The sequence below is a fragment of the Leptonotus elevatus genome, chromosome 16, assembly GCF_054856555.1.
Source record: "Leptonotus elevatus isolate MCC_2025b chromosome 16, RoL_Lele_1.0, whole genome shotgun sequence".
NCBI lineage: Eukaryota > Metazoa > Chordata > Actinopteri > Syngnathiformes > Syngnathidae > Leptonotus > Leptonotus elevatus.
Genome location: NC_141254.1, coordinates 12678527 through 12700875, shown reverse-complemented (window position 1 = coordinate 12700875; position 22349 = coordinate 12678527). Strand labels below are relative to the sequence as shown.

At 38.1% G+C, this 22349-nt stretch overlaps 1 protein-coding gene across 2 annotated transcripts in view; it reads right to left on the bottom strand.

Moving 5' to 3' along the window:
- rnf43 (ring finger protein 43) overlaps positions 1–22349 on the bottom strand; it is a 93325-nt gene that overhangs the window by 6079 nt on the left and 64897 nt on the right. For both annotated transcript variants that reach the window (XM_086057816.1, XM_086057817.1), the window contains exons 3-7: positions 3877–3951; positions 3635–3769; positions 3284–3385; positions 2917–3087; positions 1847–1949 (exon numbers count right to left, since the gene is read on the bottom strand). In XM_086057816.1, the coding sequence (XP_085913942.1) occupies positions 1847–1949; positions 2917–3087; positions 3284–3385; positions 3635–3769; positions 3877–3951 (586 nt within the window). The remainder of the gene's footprint in view (positions 1–1846; positions 1950–2916; positions 3088–3283; positions 3386–3634; positions 3770–3876; positions 3952–22349) is intronic.

Here is a 22349-nt window from a genome sequence, read left to right as displayed (position 1 = left end):
AACCTGATAACAGTCATATTCTTATTGGAACTATTATTCTTCTTATTATTGAAACATGGAATTGCGCATGGTCAGGATTAGGAATGTTCAATGCCACTTTTTTCCCAACCGATACGCAACTCTTGAGTAGTCACAGCTACTGATACCAAATACCGATACCACTAGTAAATAAAATTCTTCACCCATAAATGACAGATGATTTTAAAGAAAGAAAGAAAGAAAGAAAGACTCATATATCCCCATCTATATTATTTTTCCTTAAAATTGCATGAAGTTAATGGCAAATTTGTATTCATATAATTTTCTAGTTTCTAGTTCCTGATTGTAAAACGGCTGCAGGACCGATACCTTAAAATAAGTCTGGTATTGGCACCGATACCGATACGTGGTATTGGTGGTCACCCATCATAGTCAAGATGATACCACCTCTGCCTCAATTTGAGGAAAAACTGTTTTATGCTCATTATTTCTAATAAAATCGAAATGTAACTTGATGATCAATGTGAAGATTATGACGGCGTATTAGGGCCACGTATAAATATTTAGTTTTTATACGGGGTGTAATATTCAGAGAGAAAAAACTCACAAATTTAGAAGAAATAAACTCGTAGATTTGTGACTTCATAAAGTGGCAAATTTGTGAGATTAAAAAAATGTTTTTTTAATAAGAAATAAACGCACGGAACTGCGATAAAAATAAAAAAACTCGTAGCGTAGCTATAATCCAAACGAGGTGCTTGGCTTTTGGCCACCAGAGCGAACGTTTAGGTAAATGCAAATGAAGAATGATTGAGAACAGCAGATTCAACACATCAATTGGCACAAACATCGGAGTATGCTACGAGTATTTCTCGCAAGTTTCTGAGTTTATTTCTCGTAAATTTGCTGCTTTATAATATCACAAATCTGCAAGTTTTTTCTTGTATTTTCTTTCTCTCAGAATATTACTCACCCCACATTTTTATTTTATTTTATATGTGTCCCTAAATGAAATGAAATGAGTTTCCTCCGCAGGGTAGCCGGGCTCTCCCTTAGAGATAGGGTGAGAAGCTCGGTCATTCGGGAGGGACTCAGCGTCGAGCCGCTACTCCTCCACGTTGAGAGGAACCAGTTGAGGTGGCTGGGGCATCTGGTTCGGATGCCTCCTGGGCGCCTCCCTGGGGAGGTGTTCCGGGCATGTCCTACCGGCAGGAGGCCCCGGGGACGACCCAGGACACGCTGGAGAGACTACGTCTCACGGCTGGCCTGGGAACGCCTTGGGATCCCATCGGAGGAGCTGGCTGAAGTGGCTAGGGAGAGGGAAGTCTGGGCTTCCCTGCTAAAGCTGCTGCCCCCGCGACCCGACCCCGGATAAGCGGAATTGAAGACGGAACGGAACGGAATGTGTCCCTAATACGCCGTCATAGAAAATAATTGACACATTCCAACGATTCTTTTAGCACCTACTTGCACGTATAGGCCACACCATTCCTGCTTAATCTAATAGGAATCAATACAAGTTAATAACAACAACAGCAACGTATGGCGGTGTTTCTTTATACGGGGCAAAATGAAACATCACAAATATGTCCAGATGATAATGCGTAGCTACAAGCCATTGTACATTAAAACCAAATAACTAAAAATAAAGTTCACTGAAAAATGTAACCTTGGCTTTCTTTTTCTTTTGTAACATGCCTACTTTCCTCCGCGAACCAGGAAGTACCCTGTGAACTAACCACCAGATGAACAATCAAACACAAGAAAGGAAAAATACATTTTCTTTTCACCTTTGTCAACGCTCTAGTTATTATTATTAAACTGATGTCAGCTGTTGTATTAGGTCTCATTAGGGGCTCATCCTCACCCATGATGTTGTGCATGCACAGAGGACAGGTGCGGTGCTGCAGCAGCCAAGGATCAACACAATCTTTATGAAACTCGTGAGCGCAGGAGATGATCCTGAGATGCTTGGGTCAAAAAATAGAGAGACGGATGTTAATAACAAACAAATATATCTCAAGGGGGATACTTGACGCATTTAGCTATTTTCAGCAGTAAAAAGTTAGTATTTTGGGCAGAATTAATTACGTCATTACTTTTCATGTAAAATTGATACCTTTAAAAACTAATTTTTCATCAAGCGTGCTGAGGAAATCGACCAATCACCCGTTGTCTGGGTTTGTTTAGCAAACTGAACCATGATTGGCCGTTACCTATTTCCTAAGCACAGGTGATGTCATCTTCAGTGGACGGCAAGTGGCAAAATTAGTTTTTAAAGGTATTGTAGTCGAAAAATAATGAAGTTATCACAATAACTCATTCACTGCCATTGACGGCTATAGATGTCAAAAATTCATTTGAACTATTTCTATTCGTTAAAATTTTTTCCCAACTTTTGTTAACAAGAGTATGAAAACTTAGATTTTTTAAAATTGTACATTTAGAACAGATATAAAATTTGCGATTAATCGTGAGTTAACTAGTGAAGTCGTGATTAATTACAATTAAAAATTGTAAACGCCCGACGCCCCAACTTTTTAATAATCTTTTCTTTAAAAAAAAAAGATGATAAAAAAATATATATTTATGTAAAAAAAAAGAAAAGATTATTAAAAATTAATCATCATCAGGCGATTACAATTTGTAATCGTAATTAATCGCATGACTTCCCATGTTAACTCACGATTAATCACAAATTTTCTATCTGTTCTAAATGTACAAAAATATATATATTTTCTAGGTTTTCATACTCTTAACAAAAACGGGGAAAAAAAGTTTAACTAATAGAAATAGTTCAAATGAATTTTTTACGTCTATAGCTGTCAATGGCAGTGAATGAGTTAATTATATTAAAAATATTATCTTTTTACTGCTGAAAATGGCTCGATCAGTCAAGTATCCCTTTAAGGTGCATTCATGCTCCATTCTGTTTACCTGGCCATCCTGGAACTCCTCCAGGCAGATAGCACAAACTGGGGTGGAGTTGGAGCTGCTCGCCGAACCCCAGGCCCCACGGGGGCGCTGTGAGCCTGAGCACCCCTGAGAGATGTAGGTTTTGGTCTCCAGTCGACTAATCGCCCGCATGGTCTGCTGATGCACCGAATCCTGCGAGGGTGCAAGTTAGAAACCTTATGGAAGTCTGTTTGAGCATTTATCCGACATCCTTAATATCCTGCTTACTAGTAAGCAAGTAGCTGACTTACTAGAACGCCAAAGCGGTCCTATTAGTGAGGACCAGGAGCAGACTAGCACTCGAACCTTAAGATGTATATTAACGATATCAAATGGTGGTTCCACTTACCCAAGTTCTATTGGACTTGCACTTATAGCGGAAAGCAAAGATGAGGATGATGGTCACGACAGCCAAGACAATGGTGAGCAGGATATACACGTCATAATGTGGCTGAGAATGGAAATGAAAATAAAAGTTAGAATACAGATAAAAATAAAAATAAAGCGATACAAAAGTGCAACAGTTACCACATGATGTCCATGCAAGAGTTTAGTGAAAATCATTGGGTCGTGATTGAAATCACCACTTTACAGTTCAAAAGTTATTCTCTGCAACCCTTCAAAGAATCCCTCCCCTTCCAGCAAATAAAGCAGCTGTGTGTGTGTGTGCGTGTGTCGTTTTTTGCGAACCAATCCTTACCCATCTGGGCTTCTCCACCAATATCTCAATACGGACGTTGGCCTCCTCGTTCTTGTTGACCAGAGCCATCAACTCCTTCGCATCCTCAGCATCCACCAACACGACCGGACGGGGAAGGGAGTCCGTTTCTCTCAGCTTGAGTGACATTTGTGCAAACAAGGGAAATGCAGAAATACCACCAAACTGAGGATCATCTTTGTTTGGACATAAGTACAGGCCCCGCCCGGCGCCTTCAAACTCACCTCGGCAGCCGCGTTGGCGTCATCGCTGACATCGAAAATAACCGCCTGAGCTCCCTTTTCCAGTGCCATGCGGGCCTGCAGGAGAAACCGGACAGGAGTTAGACAACCAGGGGCAAAAATACAAAATCATTTGTAAATGTCAGTAAGTAGGAACGTTCATGTATGTGTACTTTATTTGACTTTTTTTCAGACTACTTTTTATTTTTACCACCTAAAAAAAACAGTTGGGACAAAAATACTGTATTTTGGGTCAAAAACAGACCTATCCACTATTTGGGTGTATTTGACCCAATGTGGGTTATTTTTGACCCAACTGTTTCTTTTTTCCAGTCCCTATTTTGTGTAAATAGGTTCATTATTTTTTTCTCCATAAAAATGTAAATATAGTAGGGCTGCTTGATTATGAAGAAAATATTAACACCGATTATTTTTGGTAATAACTGAAATCACAATTATTTCTTGGTACAAAAAAAGAAAAAGTTTAAATGTAAAAAATATTAAGGCGAATAACATTCTTTAAAACACTATAATTATGCAAGTTCCTTTTGGATGAAAATAATTTATACATTTTAATTTAAAACATTTGCAAATGTATAAATCTGAACAACTCAAAATTAGTATTAATATATATATATATTTTTTTTACGATTATGCTGATTTTGTAATTGTGGAGTGTAATTATTTGCACAGCCCTAAAATATAGGGAGGAAAAGTCAATTATGATTAAGATCTGTATTTAGTGATTCAAATGTTGATGACAACAGTGACATATTCAGAAAAGCAAGGTAGTCCGTATCCAGCTAAGTGAATTGTATAATGTTGTCGACTCTAATAATATTGCCTGGCGAATGTGTTTGGTCTGAAAAACAAAACAAAAACAATACTCCAGCCTCTCAAATTCCGAGTCTAATGTGACAAAACAAAGACAGATAAGGTCTATTTCCCCCTCACATGTGATCATTAGTGTAAACCAGTTCACAATGTTAGCTACGGGAACATTTGATAGCATGCCTGGGCTAACGCTAGCAAGTCAAGCTCTTGCTAAGAAAAAACAAAACGTGTTGTGTCACGTTATCAAAATTGGATTTTTATTGTTAAATATACTGTAAATAAAATGTATTATTATTATACATTATTATAATAATAAAATAAACAATTCTCATGCGCCTCACAAAAAAACACTTGCATATATGTCACTTCAACATACAGATGGCGCTGAATGGTCACTAGGTGGCAGTCACGCATTGAGTGTGTCCTCAACACACGTCCTCTGAAAATGTGTTCCTGGGAATCTTATGGCCACAGTACAAACAAAAACTTTCTCATAACGTTGCAGAGCGTGACTGTTATTCCCGAGTGGGGGAAATACGTTATGAGGAGTCCAGCAGGCAGAACGATAGCAAACAGTGAGCAGTCATTTGATTGTTCACACTTTGTTAAGACTCAATAAACTGCTTTGGGTCATTACCCTTACTACGGGTTTAAAAAAATATTTATTCACGGATTACTTATTTGTTTGTTCACACTTTGCTAAGACTTAATGAACAGCTGTACTATCTGAAAGTCGTGACAAAAACAACAAGTGCTTTACAGCTTTGTTCAAAACAAACAGTAGTTATTAATTAAATTCATTCAATAAAAAATAAGGTTCTGTTTTGCCAGTTTTTAACGCTTATGGTGATTTCAAGACCGCATCATCAGACATATCGCATCATCAAACTACAAGGTACCGCATAATTAACAGTTATGTTAGATGACTAATAGGTTATAATGTCGATGGATGGTACAAATATTTGCACACTGCATTCCCAGTCAGTTAGGCGCATCGGAGGCGTAAAGGTGCAGACTATGCCTTTCAGACAGATGTGTCGGTGGTATGTTCACACAACTGCTGTGGCTTTGCGTATTGAGATAATTAGATGCTGGTGACGACCCCCATCCGGGTCAGAAGCTGACAATTTTGTGAGTCGACTTCAAATTCTGCAAGCCAGGAAGAAGCTGGTTAGCTGTTTTATGGTCACTTTCTGAAAAGTGTGCTCTGTATGTTTGAGAAACCTTTAAGGTTTCCACCCTAAATTTAGGTCCATTTTAGGGTCCGACCGATTAATCGGCCGCCGATTATAATGGGCCGATTATTGCCCTTCAAACATTGGCCAAAACAAATGGCCGATTATTTTCCCCTTAACGTTATCATCAAAGGAAACCAAAGTTTCCAACGCTGTGAAAGTACCCTGAATGCACCATTTTGTTTGCGTAGCATTAGCAGCTAGCAAGTGTGTAGGGTATGTTATTCTGGTTATTCTGTTGTCCCTAAGCGTCCTTTAAGATGTTTAATGACACCCCAGTTGGAGTTAACTGGAAAACTAAACACACAACGCTAAGAATTACATCCAATGTATATTTAAATACAAAACATTCTTCGTTTTAAAAACATCGCTAGCCTAGCGCCAATGCTAAAAGCAAAGGGATGATCCCATTCAAATGCTAACAGGAAGTTAGCGTCGACTGAGTGTTTGAGTGTTTTTCCTTCAAATAACGAATATTCACACACAAAAGTAATTTTGATTTCATAAGTTTGACTTTGTTCTGTCCCTTTTCATTTATTTTCATTAGAAAGAATGAAATAAAAAAATTGAATTGAATTTCAATCTAATGTTTTTTCAAGCTTTTTGTCTCCCCACGCCAATTCTCTTCTCCAGTCTCAAAACTAAGTTATTCTGTTTGGGTAAAGAAAATAATCGAACCACTGCAATGAAGAAGAATTTGCCAACTGCCAGTCGGTATAGTACAATAATCCCATACAAGTTTATTGGCAAGTAATTGAAGTAATTTTTTTGGGTTTGATTTTTATATTGGATTCCTGTCATTTTTTTTGGGCTCCTTCTCAACAAGAGGTGGGTTGACCTGGAGAGCGTCAAATCCAAACACGTGTTTCATCACATGCTGTCTATCTGCCTGCGCTTTAATGAGCAGACGCGAGCAAACCAAATGCATACACATTCACGGGGGCAGGCAGGTAAAAGCATCACTCGGTTGATCCACTTAACAAGTTAATGAAAAACTTGAGCGACAGTGTTGAACTCGGGACACATTTTTTAACACTTCAAAAAGGGAAAAGACGAACCCCTCCTACACTTGTACCCTCATACAACGAGTTTGGAGTTTCGCAAAAACGGAAAGACATCACATTAGACAGTCAAATCTTGCTTTATGTGGTATTCAACTCTAATGCCAGATATTTCCTTGTTTCATCAGAACAGTAATTGCAAGGCGTGCAGGGGCCAAGATGAGGTGCGGCCACATTAGTGGTGGGAAAGAAAGAAAGAAAAGAAAGAAAAGCATGATCTTTAGAGCTGGATTTGAACTGCATGCTTCAGTTTTGTTTGCTTCCGACTGGTACAATTCAGATATGCAGGCTTCTTCTAAATTTGGATAAAAATCTGATACATACAGTATTGGATGTGCCATTGTGACTGCATCTTAAAGAATAGAATAACAGAGACTAAATCCGTATGCATTTGCATTGACTAATTAAGACGGGACAAAAATGTACTTCACTTAATAAAAACTGGACTAAAATCTATGGACATTTTAATTCATGAACCAAAACGAGAGGAAAATGATATGATCTTGCAAAATCGTGTCTCTGCTAATCTGTGAAATCCGATTTCCAGGCTACAAACACAAGGGACAGACAGGAGGTGGATTCACGGTGAAAGGTTAAAAAAGAAAAGAGAAAAAAAAGTCAATTATATTGATAACGTAACATTAATCCAACGGCTATATCGTTCCAACAATAATGTTAATCCGACCGCTAACTGATGTTGGCTAATTTACTAGCTCGTAGCATGGAGCCATAGTAGCCACTTGTTGATATAGTGGGCGAGTTGTTTTTCAGCAAATGGATGGATGGATAGTTTTAGTTTCAACATAATCTGCTGTCAAAAAATATACAGGGGTAGTGGATAGGGGTGGGAATCTTTGAATGTCTCATGATTCGATTCGATTACGATTTTTTGGGTCTGCCATTTGATTCAGAATCGATTTTCGATTAAGAACGATTTTTGATTCAAAATGATTTGATTGACAATGATTTTTGCTTCAATCTATAGATGTGCAAGTCTGACTCGCTAATGCTAATTAGCGCGCTACTCGCGGCACTTTTATCACTCAAAAGAACGTCTCCACGCTGGAAAAAAACAACAACTTTTATTGGAATAACTTCATTGTGACTTTTTCCTTCTAATCTCTTTTGTACCAATCTCTTTTTCCTAATGTGGCTACAACTTAACAGTGTATTAGACCGCGTGGAACCACACTGCCCCTCAGTGGCCAAACCGGGTACAACAAGAACAGCGCTCCAAATAAAGGCACACACAGACAAAGGCAGTATAAAATCATTTAAATAAAATCGATTTTGGATACATTTAAAATCGATTCTGAATCGTACTAAATGGGAATCGCGATTCTTATGCGAATCGATTTTTTGGGCACAGCCCTACTCGTGGGGACCTACTTTACCTGGAGTGTGAAAATTCGAAGCCTGAAATGTTTCAAATAGCTTCTTTGAGTTGAGAGCAACAGCGGGCAGTTTGAGGGCACATCATAACACATGCCTGTGGCCTGACTGCCTCTCAGTATTAAGACAGAGGTCACAAACACACTCCCATGTCTCTGCCGGGTGACGCAGCCCGGAAGTCACTTAAGAGATCTGATTACATTATTGCAGGGCTTATATTTAAATCTTTAGTTGCAGAGGATAAGCAAAGTAAAACACTAACTAGACGAGTAAAAAAAAAAGGACCTTCAGTAAGATTGACCGGAAGGGAAACCGGCATTGCATTCATTAAATAGTCATCCTGGTGAAGCAGAGAAAAAGACAGTGGAGTTCAAAAGTCAGGGCCTCTTTTGTTTTCATATGAAAATAAATGGCAGGGCAACAATTACTTCACATACCAACGTACTCCTACTCTATATTCTCTGCTAACCCACTATGGTTAGTGTGAATTATGTCATCAAATGGCACTGTGACAAGTTTGTGTAGTCACACTCTAATTCATATCTCACTTTCACCCACATTTGATCAAGGCCTGATTGTGACCTGAGAATACGTGATTCCTTGTGGTTTGTTTCTTTATGTCTTTTTTGCCAAGCGGATGAGCGGATATTCCGACACTACATTAGGAAAATCTTTCTTCAACCATGTCGCGTCCTAGTTCAATTCCAAATCCACTTCCAAATATAAATATTTTGCGATCCTTTATAAAAGTACAAAATAGTAACTATAGTAAACCAATATTATTTTCCTGGTCATCGCCACTTGTTGATATGCAGAGATGAGAGAAAAATGAATTGCTGCGTGTGCGCCATAGGCTTAAACGATAACATTTTAAGTCGATATCGAATTGATCATTTTAATTCATAAGAAAATAGAATTTTAAAGGCCACATTTTTTTGTATCCTGAAATTGACTGTTCACATGAATTGAAAAGTATTTTCTTACATTTATGAAAGCACTGTGCCGTTTAAAAAGGTAATATTAAAGCTTTTTCTACATACGTACGAACACGCGCACCAGACACAGATGCTGCAGTTACGCTTTGGGCCAGAGGTGGCAGTTGCGAGTAAAAAAAAAAGTGACAAACTGCACAAGACAATTCCGAATCTATTACATTTATATTTACAATGATTGAACTAGAGTTATGAAAATATTTTTGTAGTTTTGATCATGTCCTTGATATCGAGGAAGTATTGATGTTCCAGAATTAATATGGGATCAAATTGAAGTGAATCGAATCGGACTGGCTCCAAATGGAATCGATTGAGGAAATTAGAATCGTTGACACAAGCATAATAACGCATACCAACAAAGCAACCAAGAATATTTTGCTACCCCTCAGTATGAGCAACGGTCAGGCCGTTTGCACTAATGTCAGATGCCAGTGATCTGTGGGTGGCCTGCTTGAGAGCAGCCAGCGCTGTTTGTTTACATCCCTGCTTAAGTGTGTGTGGTCTGTGCTCTGGCATCACGTTGCGTTCGCCACATGGCAAAAATGACCCGGGCGACAAAAGGATGTCTTTATTTTGCTTTCACACGAGCCAAGGTCATTCCGGCACTTTACAAGAACACTCCACATGTTGTGGGTTTAATTAACACATAGGCAAATTCCCTTCATGTGCAGCCACGGTTCATTTGCTAACAAAACACCGATAGGGCTTTTTCATAAACGTGTGATAATACAACAGAAATCAGGTGCCGTGCTTTATCCTCAACAGTTAATGAGCTTTTTTTTTCCGTTTTCAGCATGGTTGTGCCAAAGTGCACAAAGGAAGGTCCATAAAAGCTTGGTGGGGTGAGTTTGCTGTGGAATAAAGGTAACTTGAACCCCATCAAAGACATTAGGGATGAATTGAATGGACAAAGAAAGTTGGAAAATAATGGAAGTCTCCCCACAAGAATGATGCAATGGCATATTTATTCTTCCATATTCTTCCGTTTTTGGATTTAGTTTGGGGAATTTTTTCATACTTAGTTTTTCATACATTTTTAGACTTTTCTGAATTTTATTGACATATTATGGTAATTTTCTGCCTTTCTTCCTTTTTTAGGACATTTTATGTTTATTTATTTATTTATTCTTCAACATTTTTCAGTTTGGGGGCGGGGGGCAATTCCAAAGATATTTTATGGTAATTTTCTGCCTCACTTCCTTTTTTGGACATTTTAGGGCTATTTACAACAACAATAATAATAATGATAATTATAATAATAATGATAATAATAATGATTTTCAGATTTTTTCTTGTGGCAAAATATCTTATGGTAATTTTCTGCGTTTCTTCTTCCTATTAGGACAAAGTCATTACAAAAAAAATTTCTTGTACCTTTTGTCTCTCTTTTTCTGACCACTGAAAAATTTGGACCCTGACATTTTTTGAATATTTTATTATTATTATTTTTTTAAATCTAAATCATTAATTCATTTGAATAATAGTGTCTCTAAAAAGAAAAAGAAAAGATTAATTTCATTTTTTTTTTTTAGAGATCCACAGGGAACCACAAGAGAGGGGCTAAAGAACCACTTGTTGCAGACCCCCGTGATAGACCGATATGTTCTTATTTTCAGGGCCAATACCGATTAATTAGTAGTCAAGGAAGCCAATAACCAATTTTATATAGGAGTAAAAAAAATACATCGTATCTCTTTGGGACTGACCAACGCAAGTGCACTCCTCTAAGTTTGACGACCTTGTGTTTATGTGTGTGTGTGTGCGTGTGTGTCTGCTGTCCTCTGCAGCTGTCCACTCTTCTCACATAAGACAACACAGGAAGTTCTAGTCAGTTAAGTGTGTATTTCTACAAAAATGCAGCCATTTTTTCATTCAAAATCAAACGGGAGGGTGGCCTTTTTTAATTTAGTTTTTAATTTTATTTATATATATAATTTTTTAGCAGTGACTCAATGTCAAGTAAGACATAAAAAGAAAAAAAACCCCAACCAGACTCATTATACTTTTATAATCAATCAAGCGTAATGGTTCTTGTGGGTACCATGTACATTCCCTGCTTAGTGTGACTACCCGCATCATTCAGCGCAAGGGCAAATTACACAGTGGAATCCCATCCCGTGTGGCGCGACGAAGTGAGAGTGAAAGAGGTCCGCGGAAAAAAAGAGAAAGGCCGAGAGTCGAGGGGAAGAGTGAGGCGTGCACGCTGTGGTGCTGCTGTTGCATTAAAGGATCTAATGACAGAGTACAGAGCTGCGGGCCTGCAGGCCCGAGGCCGACTCTCCCTGCCCTGTCATTTCTGCGGAGCTGCTCGGCACACGGGAAGCATTACTGCGGCCCGGGGACACGCCGCTTGGCTAAATGAGGAGCAGACAGGGGTGTGGGCGGCTGGTGATGATAGCAGGGTTCAATGGCATTGAAAACAGGTGCAGTCTGCATTTATGTTGTGGACATTGTGTTTGACAGCGCATCCACTTTAATGTAAAGAATTTGACCCACAAGCACTTCTGCACTTTAACTCATTCGCTGCCATTGACGGCTCTAGACGTCCAAAATTCATTTGAACCATTTCTATTAGTTTAACATTTTTTGCCACTTTTGTTAACAAGAGTATGAAAATGTACATTTAGAACAGATGTATAATGTGTGATTAATTGTGAGTTAACTAGTGAAGTCATGCGATTAATTACAATAAAAAATTGTAATTGCCTGACGAGATGATTCTTAAAAAAATTAGGGGCGTACTCTTAATTAATTGCATGACTTCACTAGTTAACTCACGATTAATCACAAATTTTATATCAGATTTCTAAAAAAATCTAGGTTTTCATACTCTTGTTAACAAAAGTAGAATTTTTTTTTAACTAATAGAAATAGTTAAAAGGATTTTTTGACGTCTACAACCGTCAATGGCAGTGATCGAGTTAACATAAATAGGAAACAACCGGATCTTTTTTAAGCTCTTTATTTATTTATTATTATTAGTTAATTAATAGTTTATTATTATTATTTTTATTATAGCACACAATTTCAAACTGCCTGCATGCGCGACATCACTTGAGATGTCATCACTTCTTACGAGTTCCAGGTTGTTTTGCTTTTTGTGGCTTTTTTTTCTCCTTTTTTTGTGATGCACCAAAAGATGAACCACTTCAGGTGTTGTGTAAAAGTACATCTAAGGCTAATCTAGCCTATTACATATATTGATGTTGATGTCTCAGCCAATCAGATGGCCAGCTGTTGACATTTACTGTAGGGAATGGCACCATGCATAAAATTTGATTCGTAAAAGGTTGTGATGCTAGCTACGCTGTAGCATAGTTAGCATGCCGTTTACATCGGTTGACATAACCTGGTGGTTAGCACTAATGTTATCTTATAGAGCTGTCAAATTGAAGCGATTAATCGACAAGTAATTGATGATCAAATTAATCAACAACTATTTTAATAATTGAGTAATCGTTTGGAACCATTTATTGATTTAAAATTGTCTAAATACTGCAACAAATGTGGTCATCATGTGGGTCACAGTTGAGGGCTACACTTGCCAACAAAGTACACTAAATTATTATTAATTGACTGTAAATGTCACAGTGGAAGCTTTAAATTTACGTTTCCTCAGTCGTCTCAGACGACTACACGCGATTGCACGGTTCACTTCAACAACTTCCCGTTGCAGCCATCTTTTTCACATTATTTCCACCATTAAAAAGAACAACCTGGTCTTGTCATAGGCTAACTGAAGCCATTTTATTACACCACAAGAATGACGTTCTGCTGATTAAAAATACTTCTTGGACCTAAAAAAATGTAAAAAAAAAAATTTGGGACACAAAGCAGAAATAAAGTCTGATTATTTCCTATTAGATACTCTTTGAATTGGAGGCATTATCATTTTGTAATATTTGTGATTATTTATGACTTTTTACAGTGTGTTATATGATGGAAGCGTATAATTCCCCCAAGTCAACCAATGTCCTTAAATGGGCATCATCAAAAATTCCAAGAGTCATGCTTATGAGTTTTTCTTATGACATCATAGCTGAGATAATATTTATTGCATGATCCTTGTATTCATACTGTTTGACGTTTTCCGATTATAACAAATACAGTATAGTGGTACCTTGGCCTACGGGTTGAATTCATTCCGTGACCAAGGTTGTACCTCAATCTACTATCTAATATCTTTTTTTCTAGGGATGGTCCATACCACAAGTATTTTGATATTAACCCGCCCCCCCCCCCCCTGAAAAAAATAAAACAATTGACAGATCATTTTAAAAGAAAGGCCCAATATAGCGTGTTTCCTGGTAGATACCTGGTATCAGACGGTACTCGCACATCCCTAATTATTTTCATTGAAATGAATTGAAATTACATGAATCTGCTTCATATACAACCCCACCAAAACACATTTTTTTGTCACATTATTTTAATTTAAAAAAAAATACCGTAGTGTATGAAATACAAAAAAAAAAGAGAATCTAAAGAAAGCTCATTAGGTGAAAAATTATACAAATATTCCATTGTCGGATAGAATTTTCCAGTAAGATACCCAAATACTTAAATATTCACTACTACTACTAATAATAATAATACTAATAATAATAATTCAGGGTTTTTCCAGTGTACAAAATTCAGAGGCGGCCACCTCCACTTTATTTGCACACCACCTCCAGCCTGAGTGACTGATAATGAATGAATGTTTTAACATGATAACAGTCATATTCTTATTGGAACTATTATTCTTATTATTGAAACATGGAAGTATTATATGTTGCCTGAAAAAAAATGAAACGAGTCAGTTGAATTTACAGAATACATGCACGTCATGGCGCATGGTCAGGATTAGGGATGTTCGATACCACTTTTTTCCCGACCGATACACAACTCGAGTTGTCACCGCTACTGATACAAAATACCGATACCACTAGTAAATACAATTCCCCACATGACAGATGATTTGAAAGAAAGACCTATACATCCCAATATATTATTTTCCCTTAAAATTGCATGAAGTTAATGGCAACTTTGTATTCATATATTTTCTAACTTCCTATCCCTGATTGTAAAATGGCCGCAGGAGGGCGGCCGATAATAGGTATCGGTCACCGTAAAACTGGTATCGGTAGTCACCCATCCTAGTCAGGATGATACCACCTCGATTTGAGCCAGGAAAACCCCTGAAATAATAACAACAATATTAATAATGCATAACTACAGGCTCTAATAATACAACGCAGGGAATTGGAGTGTTTCTTGGAAATGGGTATTACTTTCACAATTAGGTCAAGTGTGACAACATAAGTGTAACTGCATGACAAATTCATCTGTTTGTGCGTTCCGTGCTAGCTACTGACTGAGTGGCAGTTGAATTAGATGAAGGAGGGGAAGGTGCGGCCCTTCTGGGTATCCATTACTTTGATGTGGAGCCACTGGAAAGGGTAGGGTGGTTGAGGGGGTTCGAACGTGAGGAGTAGGAGGAGGAGGAGGAGGAGGAGGGGCCGTGCGGCATGCCAGGGCAGGTGAGCAGATTTCTACACGCTCAGGTAAAGTATTAAGCCTGAGGGGTGGGTCTGAATCACGTACTCCTCCTACTTCTACTTCCCATTCATGAACACATTATTTACAGACAGGCCATGGTGGAAAAAAAAAAAGGAACTTGAAGTGCGTTGAAATGATACACCTGATCTTCGTTTGAACTCATTCAGTATCTCATTGGTAGGGTGTCGGGTGCAGTGTGACAGAGATTTGAAAAGCCCAGCAAAAGGTGACAGGAGAGAGCCAAATGCCACCTGACATGCAATCGCTTGCTAAACACATCTCTGGAACATGAAAGAGGCGGGCGGAAGGTGCCGGCAGCGTGCGGCGCATGATGGGACTGATGTTGATGCCAGCAAAATGTGATGATGGGCCTGAGAGGCACGACTCCAAAACACGCGCACGCACACACTTGCACTCATACCGGATGAGATCTAATTTGAAAGTTGGAGTCTCTCACTACGCTAATGTTATTTGCAGGGCTGCGCACAAATTACGCCAATTGAGCTGCAAATTGGCCGTTAACTCATTCACTGCCATTGACGGATAGAGACGTCAAACATTCATTTGAACTATTTCTATTAGTTTAAAAAAAAAAATTATACTTTTGTTAACAAGAGTATGAAAACCTATATATTTTTTTGTACATTTAGAACAGATGTAAAATTTGTGATTAATTGTGAGTTAACTAGTGAAGTCATGCGGTTAATTACGATTACATTTTTTTATTGTAATTAATCGCATGACTTCAATAGTTAACTCACGATTATTCACACATTTTATATCTGTATTTCTAAAAAAAAATTCTAGGTTTTCATACTCTTGTTAACAAAAGTGGAAAAAAATGTTAAACTAATAGAAATAGTTGAAATTAATTTTTGACGTCTATAGCCGTTAATGGCAGTGAATGAGTTTTAAAAACGAATGCCGAATTTGAATTTTTCGGATTCGAGTGAGAATGAATCATGTTGTATGGGAACATTTAGCCGGCTATTGAGCGTTATAATAAACTGTTAAACAATCAGAAAATAGAACCTAAGTACGCAGAGTATCCTATATCATTACTTTGCTGTTAGCCTCGAATGTCATCCTAGCATGAATGGAGTTTGTAAACTTGAATGCTGGACTGGACAGATGAACCCTGCCGTAGGGTTAGCTTAGCGCTAGCTAGCTGCTACGACAGATGGATGGACGACACGGATGGATTTAAAATGTTATATTATATTGTTCAATGTTTTCCAATAAAACAAGATTGGAACACGGAAGGTGCATGCTGCTTGTTATGAAAAGGATCAGGATCGGCCAGAAAATTGTGATCGGCGCACCTCTACTTCTTTGTGGTATGGAAAATCAATTCAAAATCGGAACAAATGGAAGTTCCTGGACGAAATCTTGTTCTGAGGGTCTTCTGTCGTTTAAAAAAAGCTGTCCAAACATGAAATACGTCTCGAATTCGTTAGGGCTCCAAACTACTGAATATACTTTAATTACGGTGGTATTTGACTGTAATCGGTGTAATTTAGTCAACCACCTGGGTTACATGTCAGGCAGAGAGATGTTAGATGCTTTGATCATGCAGGAATTAAAAACACAACAAGCTCCACCCCTTTGGCTGCTTTTCTTCTCCTCCATTCTCCCATAACAAACCGCCTGATTCCACACAGAGGAATCTGTCTTATTTGTCATGCACTCAAGCGAGATTTTTAGGTTTCAATTTCAATTTCTTGGAATTGCTGTGGACAAACAGGCAGTGAAGTCCATCTTCATTTCTTTCATTTTTGGAACTGGCTGACACATTTTTGACATTTTTTTTTGGGGTGGGGGGGAAGCCAATTAGAGAAGCTTTCCTGGCCCGTTGAAGACGGAGATAATGTCCTTGTTTTCACAAAGCATCCTGTTATTTAATCAGTAAGTGCGAGCTTGACACCCCACCTACAGTGTTGAGCTACTTCCCTCCGCTCCCCGCTCGTCATTCCTGCCCTCAGCACTCCATCTCATTCAACAGCTCTTGTAAGCTTCCAGGAATTCATTCTTGGAATAGGCCATGCGAGTAAGCCGTGTCTTTCTACAGATCAAACAAACACACACCGAACACAGTGACACACGCCGCCTGCAAACACGCGGCATGACAACAACAAAGCTTCCAAGATGGACTCTCTATATATTCGAAGCTGCCGTGCACAACAAGAATTGTGCATTTTGTTCAGAACTTCCAGAGATCGAAGGTCACAGACGAGCACGATTGATGTCACTCGGTTGATTTATTGCGTGCCATAAAAGTCAACAATCAGGTTGCGCTAATTGAATACGGAAACATTTTGCATTCTTCCGTGAATCCAGTGCATCTGGTAAGATATAATTACAGTACAAATGAATAATGTTGGATAACCACGAAAACGAAATTAAAATAAAACATGAACAGTGTAAATCTAAACGACTTATTACTAGGGACGGGCGAGTATTTCGATACCAGATATCAAACCGTCATTATTTTAAGGTATCGAGTAGTCACGACGACGGGCTGATACCAGTATCGGTTGAATGGAGTTGTACAACCACATATGTTGATTGAGACCACTGGATTTTTGGTTTCATTTTTATTTACTTAAATTCATTTTATGGTGTGTTATATACAAAATATGCATTTTAAAACACAATTGAAAAAAATAATTTCATGCAATTTTAAAGAAAAATGCTATGTAGTAGGTCTTTAAAATGATCTGTCATGGGTTTAATATACATTTTATGTATTTGTACTTGAGTACTCTGTCTGGAAAAAAAAAAGTGGCATTGAACACCCGTACTTATGACTGACTTTAGGCAAAATAGAGGTCATGGGGTTGGAAAACATGAAGAATTGTTTGGAGACAGACGGTAATAAGCGTCATTGTTAGTCCATTCATATATAATCCGTCCGTCAGCTGCTGGGTTAGGGTTAGTTGTTGTTGTTAGTCTGTTTCTGAACTTTCCGGTTTACCACTTTATCATCTCTCCCGCACGTCATTTTTAATGGATTTCCCCCACCGAAGACTGACGTTCACAACAAATACGCCACAGCAAACAAACAACCCCTTTTGAACATATAAACTCTTTTCTTTCTTCCTATTTTTGTTTTTCTTTTTTACTTCAACTTATATTTTATACTTGTAATGTGTTTTCTTTATATTTATATGTTCAATAAAACCCCAACAACCACAAAATTACGCTACGGTTTGTTTTGAACCGGGTTGAACAGTGGTTAATGGTAGGCTTTCTTTCAAGAAAGTGGGTGTGGCTTGCCAGGGAAGGTGCAAGTCGGGAAGACTCCCAAAAAACGAGTTGATGATTCCTAAAGACAATTTAAAAAATCCTTTTTGATGCACCGCTTTGCTGTACTAGATATGAAATCACATGGGTATGATAACACATACATGCTGAATGGCAGAGGTTACATCAGGAAAAAAATCAAATTAAATAAAATCACACACTACATTCATAAATAAGCAAGGCTGAATGAAGGTGGACACACTTTCAAGGTGATATAATGGAATCGCTAGAAGGCTTGATATTTTCTAGGGGTGTGCCCCAAAAAAATAGATTCTCATAAGAATCGCGATTCTCATTTAATACGATTCAGAATTGATTTTAAATGTCCCAAAATCGATTTTATATTTTGTGTGTGCCTTTATTTGGAGCGCTGTTCATGTTGTACCCGGTTTGGCCACCGAGGGGCAGTGTGGATCCACGCGCTCTAATACACTATTAAGTTGTAGCCACATTAGAGAGTAGAAGGAAAAAGTCACGGTCAAGTTATTCCAATAACAGTTTGGTTTTTTTTCAGCGTGGAGCCGTTCTTTTGAGTGATAAAAGTGCCGCGAGTAGCGCGCTAATTAGCATTAGCGGGCCAGACTGGAGTAGATCATTACAATTCCTTACGCGTCTATGGATTGAAGCAAAAATCATTGGCAATCAAATCATTTTGAATCCCACCCCTATTTTCCTTGCACTCAAATGGAGTTAGACTTTGAATTCATAAAATGTCTGCCTAACAGACATACAAATGTGACTTCCGACAACCCAGATAGGCCTACGGTCTGTACCACAAATCTTTTGGGTCAAACCCTTGCTAGAAGTCAGAGTTGGTGGGGCGGAGCACTTGCCACTGACCTTCCTGAGTCACACTTTAAACAGGAGAAGCACTTTGTATGTTGCATTGTGGTTGGGATGAATGATTCCCTGCCTAGGGAGGGACGTACTGGTAACACTAAACTGTCTGCTTTCCCCCCTCGTAGCATTGGACACTTGCCCAAAACTAAGGTGGTGAGCAAGAAAAGAAAAGAAAAGAAAAAGAAAGCACAAACAAGGCATATGTCAGTGAAGTGTGAAGGTGTGTCTGTCTTTTTTTATGGGCATTTTTCACTTAATCTCATAAAGGCACCATGAATAACCTCCATCTGTTTGTCAAGCAGTTCAAAAGAGGCTCCGCATGCCTTCACTTGCTGCCGTATAAAAACAACATTCTAATGGAGACCTTAAAGAGGGCCGGCGGCTCAGCGTTGTACAATGAGAACTGGGATGTGCCAGATTGGTCGATTAAAGATGGGAGGGTGGAGAGAGAATTAGGTGTACGTGGGAATGGGAGTGACGACAACGGGAGGGGAAAGGAAAGTGACAGCAAACTTTCCTGTCAACAGGCCGAATTGTGACTTGCAGACTTGACCTACAAGAAAGAGACAGACTGGGATCAGAAACCTCACAATATACAGAATTAACTTCTTGGACTTTCCCTTTCAAAGTAAAATATTCATGAAATATATGCCTTTTTAAATTGCATAAGATGTGCAAGTTGGAATCTGCATGACGTCAAGTGAAACGTCAGCATGTCGCGCAAGATGTCGGTTTACAAACTTCACATTGATTTAAACAGGGTGTGTATTTTGGTCTTAATCAATCTGTTTATAAATCGTAATTTTTTCCCCATTTTTGATTGGCAATCGAAAATGAAAAAGCAATTTATTTATTATAATCACCCCCCCAAAATTTCTATTTTAGGCTCAGATTTAAACAAAAAAATGTAATCGACCAACTTTACAGTGTACATTATGGGGAATATTTGAAACATTATGGCAACCAAACGGCCGGTCAATTTTCACGCCTCCCCACACCCGGCGCTTTGATTCGGCATATGCCCGTCGTCCACAAAGCTGATGAGGAAGGAAAATAAAAGTGTAGTAAAATAAAATCTGAAATCACAGTCCAGTCCTTGGGATATCAATTTTGTGGGCAGATGCTTCAAGCTAAGCAATGCTTAAAATGTTACAAGACCACCCTACGCAAAAGTATGCCAATGTCGCGTTATCAACTTCTATAGCCGTTCTCACAAACATACAGAGCACCTGATCACCAAGGAATACACTTCAGGCGTTATCCAAGCTGTTACAAAAAAGGCCACACCAAAGCAGCAATAATGAGACCGAAACTAACTTATGAAATAACTCATTAAATAGAATGCAACTTGCTTTGTAGCATGCGCGCTTTTGCTTGTTGGCTTGCGGCTAAGTTCAGCAAAACAACCAACAATCAAAGCAAGCGGTACAGTAAACAGCTTCACCTGCTTCGCCTATGCAATTATGAGTAATTGCTTTAATTTACTTTTGTACTCTTTAACATTGTGTTCTTGTGTGTTCATGCCAACCAGCCTATTCATTTGCATATTTTGGAAAAAATCCAACATAGATCAAATATAAAAGTCACAAATTAATTACAGTTGTGGCTCTTTTCTTGTAGCGTTACCAAACAACATAAAACATTTCCAAAAGATCTATTTTACAATTTTAAAATAGCACCTATCAGCTTTTATTTTCATAATGTTTTCAGAGAGCCGATGCATGAGTGGGGAATTTTTCGAGCGGAGCAGCAGATATCTCGCTTCTCTTCCTCGTCTTCACAAGAAGACATTTGCCTTTGTCATTATGAAAGGAATTTCTTGGCTAAAAATCGTGATTGTGGCTCCAGAGAAGCAATGTAAAGCCAACTCTTCAAATTACAATCATAATAAAAAAAATAAAAAAAATCTCTGCTTTTTTATTATCCACATGACGGCATACGGAACACACATTACTATTGGTCTCGTTTGTGGCTTATATGAATTATTTTAAGATTCATGATAAGAATGCAGTGTTATTCTGTAGTCAGCTTGTCCTACCGCCCGCCGTTATTTTAGTAAACAAACACTAACGAAAAAACTAAAACTAAAACACAATTTTGTTAAAATAAAATGAAAACTAACTGAAACTAAAACTATAATTATAGCGAAAATGTCTCGTTCGTAGCTTATATGAATTATTTTAAGATTCATTATAAAAATGCATTGTTATTCTGTAGTCAGCTTGTCCTACCGCCCGCCGTTATTTTAGTAAACAAACACTAACGAAAAAACTAAAACTAAAAAACAATTTTGTTAAAATAAAATGAAAACTAACTGAAACTAAAACTATAATTATAGCGAAAATGTCCTTTCATTTTAGTCTTTGGTAATTAATTTAAATCATGAGCCTTTGGGGATGATTTTAAATGTGATTTGAAGTAGATTTATTTTGATATTAACCAAAATAAGGACGTCATCTAGTAGCAGCCAATAGAAAAGCACCTTCAGATGATGCCGCTCAATGTAAGAAATGCGTTACTTTATCTCATTTTACCATGGCTTTTTTTTTTTTCGCACAAGTAATGCACATTTGAAAACAAAACAAAAAACTAAACTAAAACTAAGCTTTTTTTCCTTCTTTTTTTTAAACTAAAACTAATAAAAACTAACAATAACCAGTAAAATGAGCCTCTTATAATGGCCACTTTTTGGCCAAGGGTGGTATTTGTCTGGCTTCAATCTGTGTTTACGCCTATTACGCGGCTTTCTATTTTTAGGGTCTCATTTTCTTACAAACCTCCGCGGCCCGTGGCGACGACAGCGTGATGAAATCCTGACCCGCGCGCACTCCCTTTGAAGTAACGAATGAGGGATGTGCTGCCCAAATAAGAACGCCTTGATATGCAAAGTCTGCGTTCAGAAAAGCCAGGAGCATCCGTGCGAGTGACCGACCGCCACAAAGATACAGACTGTAAACAGTACATAGCCTGCCGTGCTAAAAAGCAGCAACTCTACTTTGATCAAAATAAGTAGAATGTCACTCAGAGTCTTCCACCAAGGCCAGACAGTGAACAACATTTCCTATTTTGTTACTCTACTCCATTTGTTAGCTAGTAGGCTACGTCCTCATTATAGCGTCTACAGACACCGGAGGTTATCTTTATCTCTCATTATAAAGTGTTGATACACCAAAAAGTAGTAGGCCTTTTGTGTATAAATAAAATCACAGATGTCGCATCACCCAGTCCTTGCATACATTAAAAATATGATTACATATATAAGTATTTCAAGTTACAAG